The sequence below is a fragment of the Chiloscyllium plagiosum genome, chromosome 12 (genome assembly GCF_004010195.1).
Source record: "Chiloscyllium plagiosum isolate BGI_BamShark_2017 chromosome 12, ASM401019v2, whole genome shotgun sequence".
NCBI lineage: Eukaryota > Metazoa > Chordata > Chondrichthyes > Orectolobiformes > Hemiscylliidae > Chiloscyllium > Chiloscyllium plagiosum.
In genome coordinates this window covers 28,925,326-28,950,841 of record NC_057721.1, presented here as the reverse complement: position 1 = coordinate 28,950,841, position 25,516 = coordinate 28,925,326, and the positions used below count along the sequence as shown (strand labels likewise).

The 25,516-nt window shown below is 40.9% G+C and overlaps 1 protein-coding gene across 2 annotated transcripts in view; it reads left to right on the top strand.

The window, feature by feature from the left end:
- The window catches only part of LOC122555549 (organic solute transporter subunit alpha-like), a 31,027-nt gene extending 5,734 nt beyond the window's left edge, over positions 1-25,293 (top strand). For both annotated transcript variants that reach the window (XM_043701574.1, XM_043701575.1), the window contains exons 2-8: positions 143-297; positions 2,589-2,662; positions 4,860-5,018; positions 9,409-9,520; positions 11,417-11,563; positions 23,068-23,173; positions 23,866-25,293. In XM_043701574.1, the coding sequence (XP_043557509.1) occupies positions 143-297; positions 2,589-2,662; positions 4,860-5,018; positions 9,409-9,520; positions 11,417-11,563; positions 23,068-23,173; positions 23,866-24,044 (932 nt within the window). In that variant the 3' untranslated portion in view covers positions 24,045-25,293. The remainder of the gene's footprint in view (positions 1-142; positions 298-2,588; positions 2,663-4,859; positions 5,019-9,408; positions 9,521-11,416; positions 11,564-23,067; positions 23,174-23,865) is intronic.
- Positions 25,294-25,516: the final 223 nt, after the last annotated feature.

The window sequence follows — 25,516 nt, the reverse complement described above, 5'->3', positions numbered from 1 at the left end:
CTCACCCCAAGCCAGCCCCTTGACATTAATATTTTCTTGAGCACAAATGCAAATGAATGTTATCAATAAATTTGTAAAATTGTTTGTGAAAGTGACAATGGAGAGAACTCATTTAAATAACTAATATTATTTATTTCTACAGATTTAAGTTTGCCTGCTATCATCTTATACACTGTTCTCACTCTAATGGCTGTAATTGCAAATCTTGTGTATTTTGAGGAAATTATCTACCTGTTAAGAAAGGTCCCTGCCACAAACAGGAGAACAACTATTATGTGGGTGAGCGGGGCTGCACCTGTAAGTACGTTTGCAAAACCTTACAAATTATACGTTTTCCTTCTTTTCAGAAATCATCTTCAATTTTTCATAAGATTTCATAATTTCCCTTTCAACTTATTAAACTCTTTGATTTCACCCAAGAGGTTTGAAATTGATCAGTCACCTGACCATATAAATTGTATAATTTAATTTGGAACTCTGCTTAAAAACTACAGGGCTATTTTTTAAGGAATTTTGTGTTTTATCTGATATCCCTCTCTTCCCCACACATTTCAGTGATGTATTAATGCATGTCTTTTAAGTAAAACAAAAAATAATGTTTATTGTTTGAATTATTTATAATTATTTGGTGTAATTTCAGGGCTCTTCTCCTGTCATGTCCTTCAAAGAACAGCTCAATGTAGCACTTTAAGTAACAGGAAAAAGGAAGCTATAACAAAGAAAAAGAAACTTATTCTGACTAACAGCTAAATTCCTAAATGTTAAAGTAAATATATAAGCTATCTAAAACCTAATGAAACAACTAAAATCACTGTACATCATTTGCCATTAGACATTTTCATCCCACAAATATCAATTCAGGAATTAATTTTCAACAGACAATTTAGAAATTCTTTTTCACAACATTAAGGAATGTTAACTTTTAAAGTACATAATGTCATTGTAAATGTTTGATTGTGTATCTGATAATCATGACCTTAAGTGAAACAACTTTCAGTGAGTAATGGGTTCCCATGGGAATAAATGGTAAAGCCAGAGCTAGATTTCTTTGGACATTTTGTATCTGGAGAAATCAATGTGCAAATTGAAATATAAAAGCATGAATATGCAGTGCCACCCTTTCCTAGCTAAAATAACTTCTAAAACATGATACATCACAAAATATAAAAGACACACAAACTAATCAACATACATTGTAAAATGTTTAACAGAAACTTACAAAGATGTTGGCAGGGTTGGAAGGTTTGAGCAATAGGGAGAGGCTGAATAGGCTGGAGCTGTTTTCCCTGGAGGCTGAGGGGTAACTTTGTAGAGATTTATAAAATCATGGGGGTCATGGATAGAGTGAATAGTCAAGGTCTTTTGCCGGGGTGGGGAAATCAAAAACTAGAGGGCATAAGTTTAAGGTAAGAGGGGAAAGACTTAAAAGTGACCTAAGATGCAATTTTTTCACACTAAGGCTGGTATGTGTATGGAATGAGCTGCCACAGGAAGTGGCGGCGGCTGGTACAATTACAGTATTTTAAAGGCATCCGGATGCGTATATAAATAGGAAGGGTTTAAGAGGGATATGGGCCAAATACTGACAAGTAGGACTAGCTTTATCTAGGATATCAGGTAGATGTGGACGAGTTCGACCGAAGTATCTGTTTCTGTGCTGTACATCTCTGTGACTTCAAATGCTCATCTACAGTACAGTTCATTTAGATTAATTAGGCTCCACCTAATGGCAAAGATTAGTTGGTGCGGGTAGCAAGTGAAGACCCAGGATTACTGGCACACACCAACTTCTGCCACCAGATGGAGCCCAGGTCATCCATGTGATTTCAGAAGGGGTGCAGCGAAAGAAGAAACCCCAGGTCTGAGATAAGAAGACAGAGCAGGAACAAGAGCCAGGGAGAAGAGGGACTGGGGCAGGGTAGATGTGAGAACCAGAGTAGGAACATGGGCTGTTTAAGGTAAAAACCTAGAGACATGTTGGAATGTCCCTCTAAGCTGCATATCCTTTCTGAGGGTCAGTGTGTGACACATTGACTTGCAGTTCTGAAATCTGCTACTTTACACGAAGGTCCATGCAATGGCAGGGAAAATGAAAGGAAACACAGAATTGCCAGGGATGAGCAGTTGAAGTCTCCAGTGGCTGCACCATACACCGAGGATTTCAAAAGTACAAATAGAAATTGGAACCCAGGAGGAAAAGAAACCTCAAGACCAAGGGCTGGAGTGGAAGCACTAGAAAATAGGATAATGGGTGCATTGTAGACCATAGAACAGGAAGTGGCAAACAAAGTTAAATCCTGGATCAAAGTCCTGGAATTCACTCCCTAAAGGCATTGTGGGTCTACCTATTGTGGACTGCAGCAGTTCAAGATGGCAGTTGCCCCCATCTACTCAAGGGCAATTAGGGACAGGCAATAAAAGCTGTCCAGCCAGAGAAACCCACATCCTATGACTGAATTAAAAAAAACTCAGTGATGGAACGGATATGTTGAGGTTACTTTAATAATTTTGTTAAAGTAATTCAATGTTAAGACAATGTTAAGCAGGACTTGATGTATTAAAAAAAAGGTTTTATATTTTTGTTTCAGGTGATTGCATCTACATCCTGTGTAGGGATGTGGATTCCTCTAGCATCAATGATCACAGATTTGACGACAGCAGTGTAAGTATTCCTTTTGAGTTTACTATTACACCCAGGTCGTATTATATTTTAATGGTCTTCATTAAATTCTGGGAAGTAGAAATGCCTTAAAAGCACTTAGTGCCTAGACCAAGAAATCCAGATCCTTTCAACTGAATCTCTCATTTTTATACAAAAATAAATTGTTTTTGTGGCCGTTGGAGATGGAAGAGTCTAACATCTGTTTCCATATCTCTGATGTGAGTTTTAAAGTAACACACTCATGTGTTTCAATAAGAACCAGACAGTGTTCCAGCAACACAAAAATGCGATTAAAATTCTCCCAGCAATGCATTAGCTGCATTCTCCAGATTCAGTGGGAGGGCTGTCAAACATACTGCTTTTTGTGAGTCAGTTCTACAAACATTCAGGCAAAACTTATGCAAAATCAACTAGGACAATTGTGGACTGCACAGTAGGTCCAGATGGCCTAAAGTGTATTCTGTGCCTGGTCTTGTTTTCTCAATTCTGAAATGGGTCATGTTCCAGGGAAGGTAAAAACAGACACTTCAAAGATACTCTGACACTCTCCTTGGAGTGCAGCAGCATTGACATTAATGTATGTGAGGAGCTTACTACTCATCCTTCAAAATGGTGACAACTTGTCCATCTTGCTTCATCACGCTTTGAGTGCAAATGCTTTGGTGGTGAGGCAGAGTGGGAACCAAAAGAAAAGATAAGGTAGCAAATCTCACAATCTGGAGTGCACTTCTCTGCACAGAGTCGAAAATCTGTGGGTCGAGAAGTGGCCTGTTCAGTTACCTGAAGAGCCATGGTAAAGACACATTAGATATCATCCTTAAGTAAAGGAAAGCCAATGATATCAAAAGTACAAAACAAAAAAAAGCTACCATAAATTATGCTACTCCATCATGTTACAGTGTCTAATATTGAATGGGAATGAATCAAAGCAGTTGCCATTTACTTCATTTCTTCATTATGAGCTATGTTAGAATAGTTAATAACAGAGCTGAAAATGTGTTGCTGGAAAAGTGCAGCAGGTCAGGCAGTATCCAAGGAGCAGGAGAATCGACATTTCGGGCATGAGCCCTTCTTCAGGAATGAGGAAAGTGTGCCCAGAGGCTAAGATAAAAGGTAAGGAGGAGGGACTTGGGGGAAATGTGATAGGTGGAAGGAGGTCAAGAATAATTTGATGACAGTTACCTTTAATCTGAAATGGGTAATCTCACAACCTTATACTATGAGTGAGAACCATGCTCACAGAAACTGTGGTTTAGAGATGGGAGTCTAAAGTTTATGAACCTGATTCACTGAATTAAGTCGTCATGTGGAATGCCAAATCAGAGTTATCCCTCAAGTCACAAGATTAGCTTAATTCTCTAGTACTTATCACAAAATACTTATATTTTCAAATCATTTTCTTTTCCTGGATCTTTGCCAATTAAGCAGGCAACCTGTTCCCAGATATAAGCTCCAACTGCACTGGGTCAGTTGCAAGTATATGTATAATAAGTAAAATATAATTATATGAAGAATAAATAAATGTTATTATTATGGACTAGGCAGACTACTCAAAATATTCTTAAGTAGGCAGCCCTGGACCTAACTTTGCAAATTGTTTCGGTAAGTGTACAGTGAAATTTACCAAGTAACAGCTGTTAGGAAAAAAAAGGACTAGCTTTGTGATATTATAATAATTAAATAGATGAGATTCACAAACCAATAGTGGTCAGAAAACATGGGAGCAAATCTACATCTACACTTTGTGGATATCCACCATGTGTGGACCTGTGTTGTTTTTGGCAATATAGCTCTAACTTGTTTTGACAAGGGAGTTTTGGTGAGATGTGACTAATTTCTATTCTTAATTTGTATTAGTGCTAGAAACACACTCTGCAATTATAAGGTACAGTCCTCCCAAAGTACTTATAATCTAATGCACCCTTTCATGAGTGGAATAGAACTTCAAAAATTATCCATTTCCAAGCTTCCTTCAACTAGATGTTTTGAAACGTAAGACAAATGTAGTACCATCATTATTAATTTCATTAGGAGGACAGCATGAACATTAAGGAAAATGCTGTCAGTACCAAGGAAGTTCATGGTGAAAAATTCTAAAACATTCAGCATTATATATCTAGGAATGATACTAAATCGTTTAATTGAACTGTACTTTGTCAGATAAATGTCTTTAACTACTTTATCATTACTTCTCCAGGTATTTTGCAATTGTCATCCATAAATTCCAGCGAATGATGATAGAAGAATTTGGAGGTGATGAGCTATTCTTGAAACGATTTCAGAATACACCTGTCAAGATTAGTACAGGACCCTGTTGTTGCTGTTGTCTTTGTTTGCCTTTTGCAAAGATTTCAAGGTGAGCTATAGATTTGGTTGAGAAAAACATTTTGTGGAACGACAGCTCATTCTGCTATCATGCATGTTTTGTTAACACATTCGCTGCAATACGATTGACGAATTGGGGACACTGTTCCTAAAGCACAAACTTTTAAAATGTGCATTGACTGTAATGTGATTACATCGCCAACACTAAGTGCAACCATCACGTTATAGAAAAACTACATGTATTGTCAGTTATAGTTCGTAAGGCTGGAGGGATCAAAGAGTATGAACGGAAGTCAGGGAATGGATACTGAGTTAGATGATCAACCATGATCAGATTGAATAATGGAGCAGGCTTGAAAGAGCAGGAATAGGCCATTTGGCCTTATTTACTATGATTCTATATTGATTTGGAAACAGGGCAGTATTTAATGTAGGTGATGGGAGTCTGTCCTACCAATTAGAGAGCTGGTGAAAATACCATCACCATTTTATTTGGAGGCAGAAGTATTTTTTTTTAGATTATATTAGATTACTTACAGTGTGGAAACAGGCCCTTCGGCCCAACTAGTCCACACTAACCCGCCGAAGCGCAACCCACCCATACCCCTACACTTAACACTACGGTCAATTTAGCATGGCCAATTCACCTGACCTGCACATCTTTGGACTGTGGGAGGAATCCGGAGCAAACCCACGCAGACACAGGGAGAATGTGCAAACTCCACACAGTCAGTCGCCTGAGGCAGGAATTGAACCCGGGTCTCTGGCGCTGTGATGCAGCAGTACTAACCACTGTGCCACCATACGTATCTGTTAACATCCACAACTGTGGGCAATTGTGCATGGGCGCTAGTCCGGAAATATGCTCACGCACAATATGTCGTGACTAACGATTTTGATGACACCATCTGCAAAGGCCCAGAATCACAATATTAAAAAGAGGGTTCATTAGGAGGTAAGGGAGAGAGTCAGGGTGCGGTATGGGAGCCAGGAGCTGTTCAGTGAGGGCAGGCAGGGAGTGAGGACCAGGGGCCAGGAAGAGTGAGAACTGTCCTCTCACCTATCTTCCTTTCTCCCATTCACACTTCCCTTCTTTATCACCCCTTCCCCGTCCTCCCACCCCATTCGCTACCACCCACCCCCATTCAACCCCACTGCCCAGATCAGATGCAGTGAAATGTTTTTGTGAAGATTTTATAGCTTAATGAATACAATCTTTACTCTTCTAGTTTATAATATATTTCACAGTGGGATAGAGTTCTATTCTGAAAATCTTTGTACTGGATATATCATGTGTGTTCTGCTTAAAGGCAAGTCCTTCACTCATTGTCTGCTGATGCTTCATCCTGAACTGCTTCCTTTGCAGATTCCATCAGTGGTTTACAAGGTTAAAAATCACACAACACCAGGTTATAGTCCAACAGGTTTAATTGGAAGCACTAGCTTTCGGAGCGCCGCTCCTTCAGGTGATCATCAACCACCTGATGAAGGAGCGTCGCTTCAAAAGCTAGTGTGCTTCCAATTAAAACTGTTGGACTATAACCTGGTGCTGTGTGATTTTTAACTTTGTACACCCCAGTCCAATACCAGCGTCTCCAAATCACTTTCAGAGGCAGGCTGAGGATACAAGTATACCTTAAATAAAATGAGAGTTGAACCCTGGTTATTGACATTGATCTGAATCACATGTGAACCAACTGTGCTAACCAGCTCCCCCATTGGAACTAGATATTTAATAAAATTGACAATAAACTTATGCAGAGACTGACAATTGTGTATATTCTTCCGTAATTTTCTGGATATTTTTAGACAATATTTCACTTTCTAAAAATTGTTCAATTTTATGCCTATTCCCAGTTTTTTATTGAAACAGTTGCTTATATTGAATTCAGTTCGGAGTATTGGCATTTTTTTCACATATGAGTACAGGTAATGAGAATTAGTGATAAGTCTTGCAAGGAGAACATCACAGCAACAATTGGTCCAGCCATCATAGTCATATATTGTGATGTCCCAGGTGAAATCATTGAATATGAATGAAGAGCAATATCTTACAGGCACTTTGCTTTATTTAATTCAGATGTTAAAGCTTCAGAACAAATTGCCACTAGTTTGTCAATGAAAAAATTTTTAAAAATGCCTGGCTTGAAAATCTTAGCTCCTGGCTACACTGTATCTATAAGCCATGTAATGGGAGATTGTGCATTCAAGCAGTAACAATGCAGTGAAGGAGGACACAAATGACCTTGAGCACATGCTGGGGGAATAGAGGGTGAAGCATGTAGGAACCACTGAAGGAAATCTTTATTAGTCAGGAAACGGTATTGGGGAAATTGATGGAATTAAAACCCTTAGGTCCCAGGGCCTGATGCTCCTCACCCAGAGTTTTTAAGGAAGTGACCCGAGAAATAGCAGATGCATTAGTGATCATTTTCCAGCATTCTGTAGACTCGGCAAGAGTTCCAGTTGACTGGAGGGTAGCTAATATAACCCCACTCTTTAAAAAGGGTGGAGGAGGGAAAACAGGAAATTATTGGCCAGTTAACCTGACATTAGTGGTGGGGAAATCATTAATGATGTAGTAACCGAGCATTTGGAAAGCAGTGATAGAATTGGTCCTAGTCAGCATGGATTCACTAAGTCAATTGTGGGCAATTGTGCCTGCACACTAATCCAAAACATGCTCATGTACAATATATCATGACCTACGATTTTTGCCTAAATCAATCATGCTTGACAAATCTTCTGGATTTGTTTGAGTATGTGACCAGTAAGAGTGGACAAGGGTGAATCATTGGATGTTGTGTATCTTAACAGGCTTTTGACAAGGTCCCACACAAAGGATTAGTAATGAACATTAAAGCTCATGATATCGGAGATAATGTATTGATGGGATAGAGAACTGGTCGGCAGACAGGAAGTGGAGAGTTGGAATAAATGGATTCTTTTCACAGTGGCAGGTGCCGTAGGATTCAGTGTTGGGACCTCAGCTGTACACAATATACATTAACGATTTGCACGAAAGAACTGAAAGCAATATCTCCAAATTTGTAGATGACACTAAGCTGGATGGCAGTGTATGCTGTGAGGATGATGCTAAGAGGCTGCAGGGTTACTTGGACAGACTGGTTGAGTGGACAAATACTTGGCAAATGCAATATAATGTGGATAAATGTGAGATTGTCCACTTTGGTCGCAAAAACAAGAAGGCAGATTATTATCTGAATGGTGGCAGTTTAAGAAAAGGTGAGATGCAATAAGACCTGGGTGTCATGGTGGAACAGTTGCTGAAGGTTGGCATGTAGGTGCAGCAGGTGGTGAAGAAAGCTAATGGCATGCTGGCCTTCATTGTGAGAGGATTTGAGTATAGGAGTAGGGTTGTCTTGCTACAATTATATAGGGTCTTGGTGAGACCATGCCTTGACCATTGTGTGCAGTTTTGGTTTTCTAGTTTGTGGATCGATATTCAATACTATTGAGGGAGTCCAGCGAAGGTTCACCAGATGGCAGGACTGACAATATGAAGAATGACTAGATTGAGTGGGCTTGTACTTGCTGGAATTTAGAAGAATGATGGGGGGGGGGCTCTCATAGAAAGATATAAGGGGTAGGCCATTCAGGACAGAGATGAAGAAGAATTTCTTCACGCAGAGAGTTGTGAACCTGTGAAATTCTCTCCCAGAGGAAGCTGTTGGGGCCTGCTTCATTAGATATATTCAAGTGGGAGCTGGATATGGCCCTTGTCGATGAAGGGATCAACGGGTATGGAGAGAAATTGGGAAAGGAATACTGGGATTGCATGGTCAGCATTGAATAGTGGTGCAGGCTTGAAGGGCCAAATGGCTTTCTCCCGCGCTTATATTCTATATTTCTGTTTCTATGAAACTGTAGATGATCTTCTGATACAGTCTACCTTGGTGAACTATGACCTTAATTTTCCCAAGGGAAAATTGCCTGATTCAAATTCCTGCTTCACAGTAGCTATTTAGGATTGTTTGTTTTTTTTGACACTTTCACATAAGTTTTGTTGGCACTTTCTCTCACTTCAAAGAATGATGTAGAGTTTCAGGATTAGATTAATTAATAAGAACAAAAGGAGGTAAATATATTAAAACATTTTGAATAATCATTGGTAAATTAACACAAGTGATTGTAACAATTTGTATCAGTGCATATATTTAACATAAATATATAATATAAATAATACCTATATGTTATCCTCTATCCTGACAGTGTTTGCAAACTTACAGTAATTAATTTAACTCAGAGTATCTAAACTTAATGCAACAACAAAAGCCTGTCGTTGCCCTTCACAAAGTGTTAATTTGTTAGGTTAAATATGTTAAAAGTGAACAAAATATCTACATTTACCATTTTTAAGCTATTGTCTAAAATGCTAACATTTGTTTCTGTTCTTTCAGGCGCTTGATGTTCTTATTGAAATTGGGAACATTTCAGCTTGCTTTCTTACGGCCAGTCCTAATGATCTTCACATTAGTCCTTTGGGTGAATGGGACATTTAGTCTGGATGATGTATGTTATTTTTTCCTTGTCTCATAAATGCTTACAGTACAGAGGGAGACTATTCAGCCTGAGGTGTTCACATTGGTCCACAAACATCTGTTTACACTAATTCAATTTCCCAGCTCTTGGCCCTTAGCCCTGAAGGCTAGGGCATTGCAAGTGAATATCAAAATACTGCTGAATTATTATGAGAGTTTTAAACTTAACCACTCTTTCAGGCAGTGAGTTTCAGATTCTCCAGATGAAAATGATTGTCCTTAACTCTGCTCTTAGCCCTCCATCTCTTGTGTTAAATCTATGCGTCTGGCTATTGAGCTTCTACTCATAAAATGTGCCTTCCTACCCACCCTATCCATGGCTGTCATAATTTTATACATCACTATCAGATACCCTCTTAAACCTGACTATTCCAAGGAAAACAACTCTAGCCTTCCAATCTTTGTTCATGGCTTAAACCAGCTTTTCAAGTAGAATCCTGGTAAATTTCCTCTGCACCGTCTCTAATACAAGTACATTGTTCCCATTATATGGTGACCAGAACTGCATACAGTACTCCAGTTGTGGCCTAACCAGCATTTTATGCAGTTCAGCATAACCTCCCTGCTCTTGTACTGTGTTTTGGCTGATTAAGGCAAGTTTCCCATATGTCTTCATAATCACTTTATCTAACTGCTTCACTACCTTCAGGGATCTGTGGATAGATATCCCTCTGATCTTCAGTCCTTTCCTAGGTCCTATCATTCAAAGTGTTATCCATTGCTTTGTTAGCCATCCCCAAGGAAGCAGAGTGTGAGGAAGTGTAGACAAGATACTGTGTGAATTTGTAGTTTTATAGTGGATATTGATGCATTGCTTATCCTCAGAAATGGAATTCAAAGTCAAGATAGGGAAGGAAAGATTCAAAGGTGGATCAGATGAACGTGAGAGAAGGATAAAAACTAAATGTAAAATTGGTCAAGTTTTCCAATTACAGAGAAGAGAAGAAGCAATATTGAAGAAATCATTGGTTTATCAAAAAATATTGTGTGGGGAGGGATCTAATAGACCTACTCCTACCCCATACCCCAAAAGAGACAAGCATAACTGAGACACATGTGGCTACCTGTAGCTACATCTTTGATTTGGAGAGATTGTTCGAAGTGAAAGTGAGCTCAGCCAGAGGAGAAGGATGGTAATGGGTGGGACAATACAGGGCTCCTTTCAAGAAAGAAGCAGTGAGCCTTCAGATCATCCTGATGGGGTGGACATGTCGAGGGATCATACTCCCATGGCAAACAGGAGGCGGCTAAAGCCAGGACACTGGAAATTATGGAAACAGTATAAAGCATCAGAAGACTCACACATTGAAGTGGAAAGAGACTTGGATGAAGGGAGACAAAATAGTGTCAAGTTGGGAAGAAATAAGTTAAATAAAGTGTTGGTGATCAGTTGATAAATCTTACATGTGACAAATTTTGCTTCTTCTTGAGGTAACTAAATGATCCTTGTATTTTAAAAAAAGCTTTTTAAAATAAGGCTAATCCAGTCTAAAAATGCACACCATAATTTTTCAGTGGTTGCTGCAATGTACTTTTCAATGAAAATGATGAATGGCTGTAGAGAAAGCTCTGAAGAGAGAACTGTGCTGAAAGAAGACTGGCTAAGAACTCTAACTCTTCACTTCTTCATGTCGTGTCATATGTTATTACATTAACGATTTGCTGTATGTCTTCACATATGTGGTCCATATTTGGGTTTCAAATCTCAACTGCAGCATCAACAGTTAGGTACAAAGAGGAGTTCAGCTGTTACTACATAAGATTGATTATATACAGCAAAAGACACCAAAGAACACGTGATATAGAATTAATAATAGGTGAATGTGTTTTCAGTGAAGATAACAGTTTATAATTTCTTATTTTACAGCTTTCTGCTAGTGGACCTGCAATATGGATTAACTCTTCCCTTGGTGTGTCCACAATAGTTGCACTGTGGCCCATTGGAATTGTTTTTAACAAAGTTAAAGATGAACTAAAAAATCAGAAGATAATTCCAAAATTCACTCTTTATCAGGTAAGGTTGGACTGTGCATGTTTTAGGTACTTACTTGAGCTGAGATGAGTGGTTTGCCAACGCCTAAGGTGATTTTCCTTATGCAATTTCCTGCTGTTCAGCTTATTAATTATACAAATAGACTCATCAACACCTGTGTCATGGAATGCAACAGGAGAGGTGGAAGCTGTCATTGCTGCCAGGACTTTGTCAAATGCACGCCACTGGCAATATATTTCAACCTAAGCTGTACACCACTTCAAAGTGTGAACTACCCTTCACAATTCGGAGAGCCACTGTTATTACTAAGGACTTACTGAGAATAGGAAGCTATGTGCTCATTGTAAGTTTTGTCAACAGGGACCAGAAGGGTTATTGGTGAATAGGGTAGTAGAATAGGATCTTTCTGCTGACTGGCAAAGGATGCTAAACCAACAGGGTCCCCCTTGTCCTCACCTACCACTCCACCAGTCTCTGCATCCAATGCATCATTCTTAAGCATTTCTGCCAACTCCAACTAGACCCCACCACCAAGACCATCTTCCCCTTTCCATCCCTCTCTGCCTTCTGCAAGAACCATTCCCTTTGACAGTCCTTGGTTTGCACCACTTTCCCCACCAACCCTACCCGAATCCATAGGTGCCTTCCCCTGCAACCGGAAAAGATGCAAAACTGGCTAATACACCACCCCCCTCACACCCATCCAAGGCCCCAAACAGTCCTTCCAGGTGAGACAGACGTTCACCTGCCTCTCCTTCAACCTAGTTTACTGCATCAGGTGCTCCCAATGTGGTCTTCTCTACATCGGGGAGACCAAACCTAAACTTAAGGAATGGTTCACCGAGCATCTCAGCTGGGCCCGTAGGGGCCAACCAGACTTCCCAGTCACTGCCCATTTTAATTCCCCATCCCACTCCCTTTCCAACATTACCATCCTTGGTCTCCTCCATTGCCATAACGAAGCAAACCGGAAATTGGAGGAACATCACCTCATCTTCTGCCGAGGCAACCTACAGCCCAGAGGATTCAACATTGAGTTCTCAAATTTCCAATAATAGACAATAGGTGCAGGAGTAGGTCATTCTGCCATTCAAGCCAGCACCACCATTCATTATGATCATGGCTGATCATCCTCAATCAGTATCCTGTTCCTGCCTTGTCCCCATAACCCTTGATTCCACTATCCTTAAGAGGTCTATCCAACTCTTTCTTGAAAGTATCCAGAGACTTGGCCTCCACAGCCTTCTGAGGCAGAGCATTCCATACACCCACCACTCTCTAGCTGAAGGGGATTCTCCTCAACTCTGTTCTAAGTGGCCTACCCCTTAATTTTAAACTGTGTCCTCTGGTTCGGGACTTACCCATCAGCGGAAACAATGCTTCCTGCCTCCAGAGTGTCCAATCCTTTAATAATCTTATATGACTCAATCAGATCCCCTCTCAGCCTTCAAAACTCAAGGGTATACAAGCCCAGTCGCTCCAGTCTTTCAACGTAAAATAGTCCCACCATTCCGGGAATTGATCTCGTGAACCTACGCTGCACTCCCTCAATAGCCAGAATGTCTTTCCTCAAATTTGGAGACCAAAACAGCGCACAATATTCCAGGTGCGGTCTCACCAGGCCCCTGTACAGCTGCAGAGGGACCTCTTTGCTTCTATATTCAATTCCTCTTGTTATGAAGGCCAGCATGCTATTAGCTTTCTTCACTGCCTGCTGTACCTGCATGCTTGCTTTCATTGACTGATGTACAAGAACACATAGATCTTGTTGTGCTGCCCCTTTACCTAACTTGACTCCATTTAGGTAGTAATCTGCCTTCCTGTTCTTGCCACCAAAGTGGATAACCATACATTTATCCACATTAAACTACATCTGCCATGCATCTGACCACTCACCTAATCTGTCCAGGTCACCTTGTAATCTCCTAACATCCTACACACATTTCACCCTGCCACATTTCACCCTGTTATTACTAATACCATCTTCTATATCATTAATATATATTGTAAAAAGCTGCGGTCCCAGCACTGATCCCTGCGGCACACCACTGGTCACTGCCTGCCATTCAAAAGGGAGCCGTTTATCACTACTCTTTGTTTCCTGTCAGCAAACCAGTTTTCAATCCATGTCAGTATTTTGCCCCCAATACCATGCGCCCTAATTTTGCACACTAACCTCCTATGTGGGACTTTATCAAAGGCTTTCTGAAAGTCCAGGTATACTACATCCACTGGATCTCCCTTGTCCATCTTCAGAGTTACATCCTCAAAAAATTCCAGAAGATTAGTCAAGCATGATTTCCCCTTCATAAATCCATGCTGACTCTGACCTATCCTGTTACTGCTATCCAGATGTGTCATAATTTCATCCTTTACAATTGACTCCAGCAATTTTCCCACCACTGAGTTCAGACTAACTGGTCAATAATTCTCTGTTTTCTCTCTCCATCCTTTCTTAAAAAGTGGGACAACATTAGCCACCCTCCAATCCGCAGGAACTGATCCTGAATCTATAGAACATTGGAAAATGACCACCAATGCATCCACGATTTCTACAGCCACCTCCTTCAGTACCCTGGGATGCAGACCATCAGGTCCCAGGGACTTATCAGCCTTCAGACCTAACAGTCTGTCCAACACCAATTCCTGGCAAATATAAATTCCCTTCAGTTCAGGTCCTTCAGCCACTGTTACCTCAGGGAGATTGCTCATGTCTTCCCCAGTGAACACAGTGAAGTACCAATTCAACTCTTCTGCCATTTCTTTGTTCCCCGTGTTGTAATTTCGTCCTTTATAATTGACTCCAGCATTTTTCCCACCGCTGAGGTCAGACTAACTGGTCTATAATTCTCTGTTTACTCTCTCCCTCCTTTCTTAAAAAGTGGACAACATTAGCCACCCTCCAATCCGCAGGAACTGATCCTGAATCTATCGAACATTTGAAAATGATTACCAATGCATCCACGATTTCTAGAGCCACCTCCTATCAGGCCCCGGGGACTTATCAGCCTTCAGACCAACAGTGTCTCCAACACCATTTCCTGCCGAAGATAAATTCCCTTCAGTTCAGATCTTTCAGCCACTATTACATCTGGGAGATTGCTGGGTCTTCCCCAGTGAAGACAGATCTAAAGTACCAATTCAACTCTTCTGCCATTTCTTTGTTCCCCGTAATAAATTCACCCGTTTCTGTTTTCAAGGGCCCAATTTTAGTCTTAACCATTTTTTTTCTTTTCACATACCTAAAAAAGCCTTTACTATCCTCCTTTCTATTTTTGGCCAGTTTACCATCATACCTTATTTTTTCTTTGCGTATTTCCTTTTTAGTTATCCTCTGTTGTTCTTTAAAAGCTTCCCAGTCCTCCGATTTCCCACTCATCTTTGCTATGTTATACTTTTTCCCTTTTGTCTTTATATGGTCCTTAACTTCCCTCGTCAGCCACGTCCACCCCTGCCTCCCCTTAGGATCTTTCTTCCTTTTTGGAATGAACTGATCCTGCATCTTCTGCATTATTCCCAGAAATACCTGCCATTGTTGTTCCACTGCCATCCCTGCTAAGGTATTGCACCATTGAACTTTGGCCAGCTCCTCCCTCATAGCTCCATAGTTCCCCTTATTCAACTGAAATATTGTCACTTCGATTCTATCCTCTCCCTTTCAAACTGCAGATTAAAGCTTATTGTATTGTGGTCACTACCTCCTAATGGCTCCTTTACTTCAAGATCCCTGATCAAGTACAGTTTGTTGCACAACACCAGATCCAGAATTGCTTTCTCCCTGGTCGGCTCCAGCACCAGCTGTTCTAAGAATCCATCTCAGAGGCACTCCACAAAGTCTCTTTCTTGAGGTCCAATCCCATCCTGATTCTCCCAGTCTACCTGCATGTTGAAATCCCCCATAACAACTGTAGTAATATCTTTGCGACAGGCCAATTTCAGCTCCTGATTCAACTTACATCCGACATCCAGACTACTGTTTGGGGGCCTGTAGATAGCTTCCAAGGGGGTCTTTTTACCCTTAGAATTTCTCAGCTCTAACCATACTGACTCTACATCCCCTGATTCTAGGTCCCCCCACATGAACTTGAAAGGGTTCAGAAAAGATTTACACATATGTTGCCAGGGTTGGAGGGTTTGAGTGAAAGGGAGAGGCTGAATAGGCTGGGAATGTTTTCCCTGGAGCATTAAAGGCTGAGGGATGACCTTATCGAGGTTTGTAAAATCATGAGGGTGTGGATGGGGTAAATACACAAGATCTTTTCCCTGGGGTGAAGGAGTTCAGAACCAGAGCGCATAGATTGAGTGTGAGGGGGAAGATTTAGAAGGAACCTCGGGCACTTTTTTCACGCAGACGGTGGTGCATGTATGGAATGAATTGCCAGTGGAAGTGGTGGAGGCTGGCACAATTACAACATTTAAAAGGAATCTGGATGGGTATATGTATAGGAAGGATTTAGAGGGATATGGGCCAAGTGCTGGCAAATGGGCCTAGATTAATTTAGGATATCTGGTTAGCATGGACGAGTTGGACCAAAGGGTCTGTTTCTGTGCTGCACATCTCTATGAATATGATTCCAAGGTACTGCATCTTCCTATAGGCTAAAAAGCAAAGCATGCCACGGATTCTGACAGCCTCCATGTAAGTGCAAACCGAGTGAGCATTTAGAAATGAAGGGAAAAGCCATAAGATACATCCCATGTAGATGTATGTTATGCACGTATCCCTGTGTGTAAAGCAACCTGACACAAACATGCAAGTTGTAGGTGACCTTACACTCCAAAGTGGAGTCCTGAAGTGGCCTTTGAGTTGATCCAGGAGCAAGCCCTGGTGATGTGGTGAGGCTGGACATTTCGCAATGCGATTTGCTTAGTTGAAGGGTGGAAGAGGATAGTGTCCGTGGAGTACACAGGGATATTATGAAGACAGAGTTGGATGAAAGCTTAGAAAAGCAATTGATGAGTTGTTACGACCAGATTATCTGCCACTCTAACTTTCATGGGTCAGGGTTGATGTTGTCTAGTAGCTCAAGGATGGAAAGAATAATTAGCAGCTGCATGGAAATGAGGCAAATCCAGGTGAAAGTGAGGCAAGTTCAGTTTAGGTGCAAATGCATGGAACTAAGGTAGTTGCTGCTCATTGGCAAGATGCAGAACTTGCTACTTAAACCTGAAGGGGAAAATTGGAATTTTTTTCTCAATGTGAAAATCTGAATTTTCCATTTCCTTCATATTTTCCCAATTTTCTCAACCTTGCCTATTCCACTTAATGGAGAGGAAAATTTAGACCTCTGTATTCGCTTTAAGAAAGCTAATTACCAAGTTGAACATTTGTTCATTGTGAGGGCAATTGACGACATGAGTAGGGAGGTTATGCTTCAGTTTTACAAGGCATTGGTGAGACTGTATTTGGATTATTATTGTTGTATACAGTATTAGTCACAAACCTTCCAGAAGGATATTAATGCTTTGGAAGCAGTGCAGAGAAGGTTTACTAGACTAATACTGGAACGAGGAGAAAGGACTGCAGATGCTGGGGATCAATGGCGAGAGTCTGGTGTTGGAAAAGCACAGTAGGTCAGCCAGCATCCGAGAAGCAGGAGAATTGATGTTTCAAGCAAAAGTCCTTCATCAGGATTGAGGCTTGTAAGCCAAGGGAGTGGAGAAGTAAGTGGGAGGGGGTGAGGGTGGGGGTGGTACTGGGGGGGTGCAGGGGGAAGTAGCTGGGAGTGAGATAGGTAGATGAAGGTGGGAGTCATGGTGCTCGGTTGGAGAGGAGGGTGGAGCAGATAGGCAGGAAGGAAGATGAAGAGTAGGACAGGTCAAGAAGGCAGTGTCGAGTTGGAAGATTGAATCTGGGATAAGATAGAGGGAGGGGAAATGAGGAAACTGGTGAAGTCCACATTGATGCGTTTTGGTTGGAGGGTCCAAGGCAGAAGATGAAGCGTTCTTCCTCCAGGTGCTGTGTGATTAAGGTGTGGCGATGGAGGAGGCCCAGGACCTGCATGTCCTTGGTGGAGTAGGAGGGGGAAGCTGAAGAGTTTGGCCACGGAGTGATGGGGTTGGATGGTCCCCCAGTCCTCACCTTCCACCCCATCAACCTCCTTGTATATCGCATCATCCCCCACCATTTCCACTACCTACAAATGGACTCCACCACCAGAGATATATTTCCCTCCCCACTCCTATCTGCGTTCTGTAACGACCATTCTCTCCACAACTTTCTTGTCAGGTCCACACCCCCCACCAACCCACCCTCCTCACCTAAGGCCTTCCCCTGCCACCGCAGAAATTGCAAAGCCTACGCCTACACTTGTGCCTTCACCTCCATCCAAGGCCCCAAAGAAGCCTTCCAAATCCATCAGAATTTTACCTGCACTTCATTTATTGTGTCCATTGCTCCCATTGCGGTCTCCTCTACACTGGGGAGACAGGACGCCTACTTGCAGAGCGCTTTTGAAAACATCTCTGGATACCCGCAAAAACCAATCTACCGCCCCATGGTCAAGCACTTCCCCTCCCACTCCACCAAGGACATACAGGTCCTGGGCCTCTTCCATTGCTACACCTTAACTACCCAATGCCTGGAGGAAAAACACCCCATTTTCCTGGGACCCTCCAAGCCCAGGGCATCAATGTGGATTTCACCAGTTTCCTCATTTCCCCTCCCCCCACCTTATCCCAGATCCAACCTTCCAACTCGGCACCGCCATCATGACCTGTCCTACCTGTCCATCTTCCTTCCCACCTATCCACTCCACCCTCCTCTCTGACGTATTGCCTCCACCTTCATCTACCTATTGTACTCTTAGCTACCTTACCTCAGCCCCAGCCCCACCCTCCTCCCATTTATTTCTCCACCCCGCTGGCCCACAAGCCTCGCTCCTGATGAAGGGCTTATGCTCGAAACGTCAATTCTGCTGCTCCTTGGATGCTGCCTGACCGGCTGTGTTTTTCCAGTACCACACTCTCGACTCTAATACTGGAATGAGCAGATTGTCTTATAAGGAAAGTGTGGACAGGCTAGGCCTGTATCCTCTGGAGTTTAGAAGAGTAATGAGGTGACTTCATTGAAACATATAAGATCCTGACGGAACTTGACTGGGTAGATGTTGAAAGGATATTTTCTCTTAAGGGAGAATCTAGGGGTTGTACTTTTAAAATAAGGGCATCCCCATTTAAAATAGAAATGAGGAAACATTTTTTCTCTGAGGGTTCAGAGTCTTTGGAATTCCTTTCCTCAAATACAGTGGATGTAGGATCTTGAAGGAAGAGGTAGATAGATTCTTAATTACCAAGGGGATGAAAGATTATCGGGGATATGCAGGAATGTAGAGTTGAGGTTAAAATCTGATCAGCCATGGGCATATTGAATGATGGAGCAAGCGTGAAGGCCGAGTCACATACTCCTGTTCCTTGTCCACATTGCTGGGCATATTTCATATCATATTGATGAAGAAAATAAATTAAGTTACAGAATACTAATTTTTAAAATACTATGTAAAACAAGATGAGTGCTCCAATTATTGGTTCCCTTTTACTCTTCTTCACTTTAAAAAAATACATTATCCATACCCAGGCACACATCCTACAGACAGAAATGAATGATCTTGTGTTCAGCATCGATAGGATGTAGCAAACAGGATAACAATTACTGCGAAATTCACTTGTTTTCACTAGAGGTTGTCCAAATGTTCTATACTGCACTTCTGAAGGTAGAAAATAATGCACTGTCAGCCCATGATAGCAGTGATAAAATGGTGTGATTTATTTATATAGACATCAGTACAAGTTATTTTTTTATCCATCAATGTAAATAATTCACCATTGTAAACTTTAGTTAATTGAGCCTGTTACATTTTTTTATGTGGTGAAAGTCCACGGAGATTCTTTTACTAACTTGATGTAGAAATACTCAGTCCTGTCCAGGAACTGTAGACTCAGGGGAAAAAAAAACTTTTAAACTCTCCTGGAATTTCCAAAGGCAGATTCAATACCTGTAGCCAAAGATGTCCTTTCTTTATAAACAGATGTTTAACATGTCAAATACCATTCGTCAAACTGCTAAGGATAGCTTCAACAACATTGGCAAGCTGATACTTTCTACGCTGCAATCACAGGAAATAGAAACAAATGGCAGAGGGAATTTAATAAAGTGTGAAGGAGTGTATTTTAGCAGAAGCAATAATGAAAGGCAATATGTTCTCAATGGCACAGTTCTTCAGAGTGTGCAGGGATGGAGAGACCAGAGGACTCATGTAGATTCATCTTTGTAAATGACAGGATTTACTGAGAGAATAATTAGCAAACTATATGGGATCTAGGGCTTTGTAAATTGGGGGATTGAGTGCCACAGCAAGGAAGTTATGCTTAAGCTTTGTAAAACTCTGGGTAATTCGCATTTGGTGTAATAAGTGCAGTTCTGATCACAGCATCTATGGAGGATACAATCAGAACACTCCCTGGAGAAAGGCAAATCAGGTTGATCATCCTAGGACACCATCTTTAGTGGACCTGCTCTGGGCCCATAGGCACATGGGAGAAACCAGAAACCAGGGTGGAGTGACTTCAGAATTAGTGAGTGGCATTTGTTCCTTTCCAGTTTAGTTTGAAGGTGACGTGACATTATTAATGCAAAGTAGCTGCACAGATTTATAACCTGTAGACCTTCATTTGCAGGATGGAAGCAAAAATTTCAGAGCCACAGTGTGGGGCATAGCATAAGCTCTATTGTGTCTATTGCCCTGGGGAATGGGGTTCCTGCAGAGTCTGATTTACCATAATATTTGCACGCTGATATTCCCTCTAATTTTCTTACCAGGCTGCGTGGGCCTGGAGCTGGAAGACAATGCTGTGATTGGTGTGCCATCCACAGTTGCCATTCATGGAACATTGGAGCGTCTGCACATGTGCTCAGTCATGTTGGCTTAGAGGGAGTATTGTTATTCCCCACCAGAGATGGCTTTGGATATAAGAATCTGTGAGAGGGTGCGGAGGAGATTTACTAAAATGATGCCAGGGATGAGAAATTTTAGCTAAAATATTAGCTTGGAGAAGATATTGTTCTGTTTGGAACAAAGGAGGTTGAGAGGAGATTTGATAGAATTGTACAAGATTATGACAGATAAGGTAGATAAAAATAAAGAAAATAGTTCTCATTAGCTAATGAACACAGATTTAATGTTTTGAGCAAGTGATGCAAGGGGAGAATGTGAGGGAGAACATTTATATGGAACAAGTATTAATGACCTGGACTCTTGCTACTATGTTTGTGGCAGTAGAAATGAACAATAATTTCAAATGGATATTAGATTAGATTCCCTACAGTGTGGAAACAAGCCCTTCAGCCCAACAATTCCACACCAACCCATCACCCTCTGACTAACGCACCAGACATTATGGGGAATTTAATATGGCCAATTCACCTGATCTGCATATCTTTGGATTGTGAGAGGAAATCCACACAGACACAGAGATAATGTGCAAATTCCACACAGACAGTTGCCCAAGGCTGGAATTGAACCTTGATCGCAGATGCTATGAAGCTGCAGTGCTAACCACTGAGCCACCGTGCCTTAAGGGATGAACCCTTGAGGGAAATCAACTTGCAGGGCTTTAGGGATAAAGCTCAAAATGGAACTGACTGGATTGCTGTTCCGAGAGTCAGCGTGGGGCTTTATTTTGTTCATTCATGAATGTAGTCACTATTTGCTAGGCCAGCATTTATTAATGTCCCTAATTGCCCTGGAGATAATAATGCACTGCTTTCTTGAACTGCTCCAGTCCATTGGGTGTAGGTGCATATATACTGCTGTTCGGAAAGGTGTTCCAGGATATTAACCCAACAACAGTGAAAGATTGGCGATATATTTGCAAGAAAGGGTAATTTGTGACTTGTATGGGTTCTTGCAGGTTGTGGTGCTGCCCTGCAACTGGAACTCCTTTCCTTTTAGGTGGTAGAGGTTTGCAAGGTGCTGTCAAAGGAGCTTTGGTGAATTACTGAAGTGCACCTTGTAAATAGTATACATTGCTGCTATGCGCATTTGTCGTGGAGGGAGTGAATATTGTTGAGGTACCAATCAAGCTTGGTGTTTTGACTTGCATGGGGTCAAGCTCCTTGAGTCGTGTTGAAGCTACAATCATCCAGACAAGTGAGGATATTCGCTTACACTCCTGACTTGTGCTTTGTGGATGATGGACAGGATTTGCAGAGACAGAGAGTAAGTTATTTGACGCAGGATCCCTAGCCTCAGATATACTCTTGTACCCATGGTATCTATATAGCTGGTCTAGTTCAGTTTCTAGTCAATGGTAATCCCCAGGACCTTGATAGTGGGGGATTCGATGATGGTCATGTCATTGAACATGAAGAGGTGATGGTTAAGTTCTCTCTTGTTGGAGATGTAATTAATTATTATGAATTTACTTGCCACTATCAATCCAAACCTGGATGTTGTCCATGTCTTATTGCACGTGAACATGGATAGTGCTGAACATTGTACAATCAGTAGTGAACATTCCCATAGCAGACTTTATGATCAAGGGAAGGTCATTGAAGCAGATGAAGATGATTGAATATCAGACACTACCCTGAGGAATTCTGCTCTGATATTCTGGGGTTGAGAGGATTGACATCCCAATAACTACACAATCTTTCTTTGTGCTAGGTATGATTTTAACCAGTAGAGAGTTCTTGATTGTCATTGATTTCAGTTTGCTCGCGCTTTCTGATGCCCTACTCAGGTGAATGCTACCTTGATGTCAAGAGTCCTAAGGAAAGGTCACTAAACCCAAAATGTTAACTCTAATGTATGACTACAGATGCTTCCAGACCTGCTGCATCTTTCCTGCCATTTCTGTTTTTGTTTTGTTGATATCAAGGGCAGTCACTTACACCTCGCCTCTGGAGTTCAGCTCTTTTGTCCATGTTTAAACCAAGGCTGTAATGAAGTCAGGAGCTGTGTGGCCCTTGCAGAATCCAACTGAGTATCAGTGAGCAGATTATTTTCTCAGGAGCCTTTGTGGACTTCATGAGCTGAATGGCCTCCTTAGCAATAATTCTAACTTTGTATTAACTGTAATTTTCCTTGACTGGTATTTTCTACAATCATGTACACTTTACATTTGCACATCTACACTTTTCACCCTACCAATTCATTTCTAATCTTGTCTCATCAAATATTTTACCCCATCTTTTAAAAGTTTGGCAAAGTGTGCATGAGGATAAGTGTTAACTGATAAGTATATGCAATGTGGACCATTGAAGCAAATGACCAACATATATTTAAACAATGTAAGTCATGTGGTCTGTTTACATGATTGACACTTGTACCTTGGAGATAATTTGACAGGCCTGAAACTTATAACATTCAACCTGTGTTTGTCAAATCAATTCCTTCATCAGTTAATTAATTGTCTCATCACCTTGGGACATCAAATTGTCAACCTCAAGAAATTTGTTGAAATGCATGTCTAATTCTCAAGATGTTTGTCTTACTTGATGCTTTAATTTTGTATTATATATGCAGATTTCATTCATTCTCACTCAACTCCAAGCTGCCATTATCAACATAACAGCACTGTCAGGTGGCATCGCCTGTGCACCTCCACTTTCACCCACTGCCAGAGGAGGATGTATGTTTTTTAAAATAATATTTTATTTGAAATGTACTATATCTTTTAAATTGAAAAAATATTGTACTGTTTGGATTTAAATCTGAGAAATGTGCCTGCAAACCATTTTCAAAAAAGGTTTCTGATTGTCCACATCAGTATTATCTCTAGCCTTTGTTACTCAGAGATCTATCATTGGCACTCAGTCAAAGAACAGCTTTGATGATGGACTGAACAAATCCTATATGACAGACTTCCTTTACTATCTGGTTGAGGAAACAGCTTGTACTTACTACTTATCAAGATAATTTAGGTGGTATCTTACTAACCCAGTGTATACCTATATTCCTTAGGGATGCAATGTGCTTAGGAAAAAAAATACATACCTTACAAACAGAGTAATTTAGTTTTTCTTATGGTGCAGGCCTGCTTAAAGTATACATATAAAACATTTATTTGACTCTTCTTTCATGCAAATAAAGGTTTGGTTACAGGTACAGAGCCTCTTTGGCCTTAATGTCAGATCAGAAATAGGATTGTAACACTATCTTATGCTGAAATCTGTGCTTGCTACTGATAGAGCAATTTGTGAGGTTCTGCTGAGAATTATTTATACTTCTGCACAAGTGGCCTAGGTAACCTGTGTCAAAATTAAATAAATCTTTTGACAGATTAGTCATTCAACTAGCTCATTATAGATCTATCTCTTCCAGATATGAACCAGCAGCTTCTCATTATGGAGATGTTCATTATCACTTTGTTATCACGAATCTACTATCGGAGAAAATACAATCAACAACAAATAGATGAAATGCAACCCCCAATAAAAGCACAAGAGAACCAAAACCTCTCAAATGGTACCAAAACAGAAGCTGAAACTATGAGAGTGTAAAACATCCTGTTCATGGAAAGGGTTGATGATCTGTCATTGACAGTTTCTCAGTCTTCATTTTGGCTTCTCGGACAACTCAAAAATTTGTTTAGATTCACAATTTTCATGACTTCAATGGGGAAAACGTTTCCTGTTCCTGTATATAATGGATATCTGGACACAGTGAATGCAGAACAAATATGTGGAGGTAAACACATGCCATAAATAAATCCACTTTAGCAGTTTTTAGAAATTTTATTGATGGGATGCCCTTGAACTGCATGGTTTGGTAGGCAGTTCAAGGTCAACTATATTTCTTCGCATCTGGAGTCACACATAGGTCACAGAGCAGATAAGGATAACAGGTTTTCTTCCATAAAGGACACTAGTGAATTAGATGAGTCTTTATAACGATGGTTGCATGGCCACTACTAGGCTAGCTTTCAATTTCAGATGTGTTGAATTCAAATGTTATTATTTGCCATTGCGAAATTCAAACCAATATTCCTCTAACATGAGCCTGGAGTTCTGGATTACTAGAGCAGTGACATTACCACTATGTTACCACCACCTTCATTTCTGTATTTGCTGTACCCATTTTGACTATATCAGATATAGATCTGAAGTATAGTCTAGACTATTCACCAATTTCACACAATTTTAGAGAAACTCAACAAGAGCCAAAGAGTCTTTGGCTTTGCTTATGATTTAGCTCTGATTGAAATGGCTATGTGAAGGGCTTTTACATCATCAAATGAAGATATAATCCAAGTAAAAATGCAAAAAGTAAATGTCACCTCAGCTACAACACGCACTGTAATGACATCTGATGAATCTTCATCCACAAATGAAGGATTTTGGGTATTTAGCATCATGGTATCACTCACTGAATGTCACACCTGAATAAATCTGGAGGAAGTGTGCAGATCAAATCCAACATTTTGGTGGCAATTTCTGGACCTAGAGTTATTTTGTTTCCATACCAAACTCCAAACAGAATAATGGCAGGCCAGAGACTACTCATTGCTTCTGTTTAGAATCTCACAGTGCTGAATGCAATCAATTTTGAGGAAGAAGGAGAAAGCTTAGACAGACCTGGAGGGATCAAAGATGTCATCAACTGAAGACCCTGACTGGAGGAACAAATAATACTTAAAGGAGGTCTCTCCTCAGTTCTCATTAACTGTATTCTGGTCCACTCTTGCAGCTGCCTGGCAATATATCACTGAACAGTGGGGAAAGGGAAGAAGGAGGCAAATATGGTAGCAAACCTGAGTGTTGACACCTACATTAGTAAATGCTGGTGTAGCATAGACTAGTAGTTCTAAGGAAAGGATGTTTAGTTTGGATCAAAGAAGTTGAGATTGCCTTATTTCATCTCTTAAATGTGCCCATTTACTACAGCTATCACAATTAATCTGAACTTCATGTCGTTCCAGCTGTTGTTAAAATTGAAGGGCTCTTGTCAGAATAGTATCACAACTAGAGTTGAA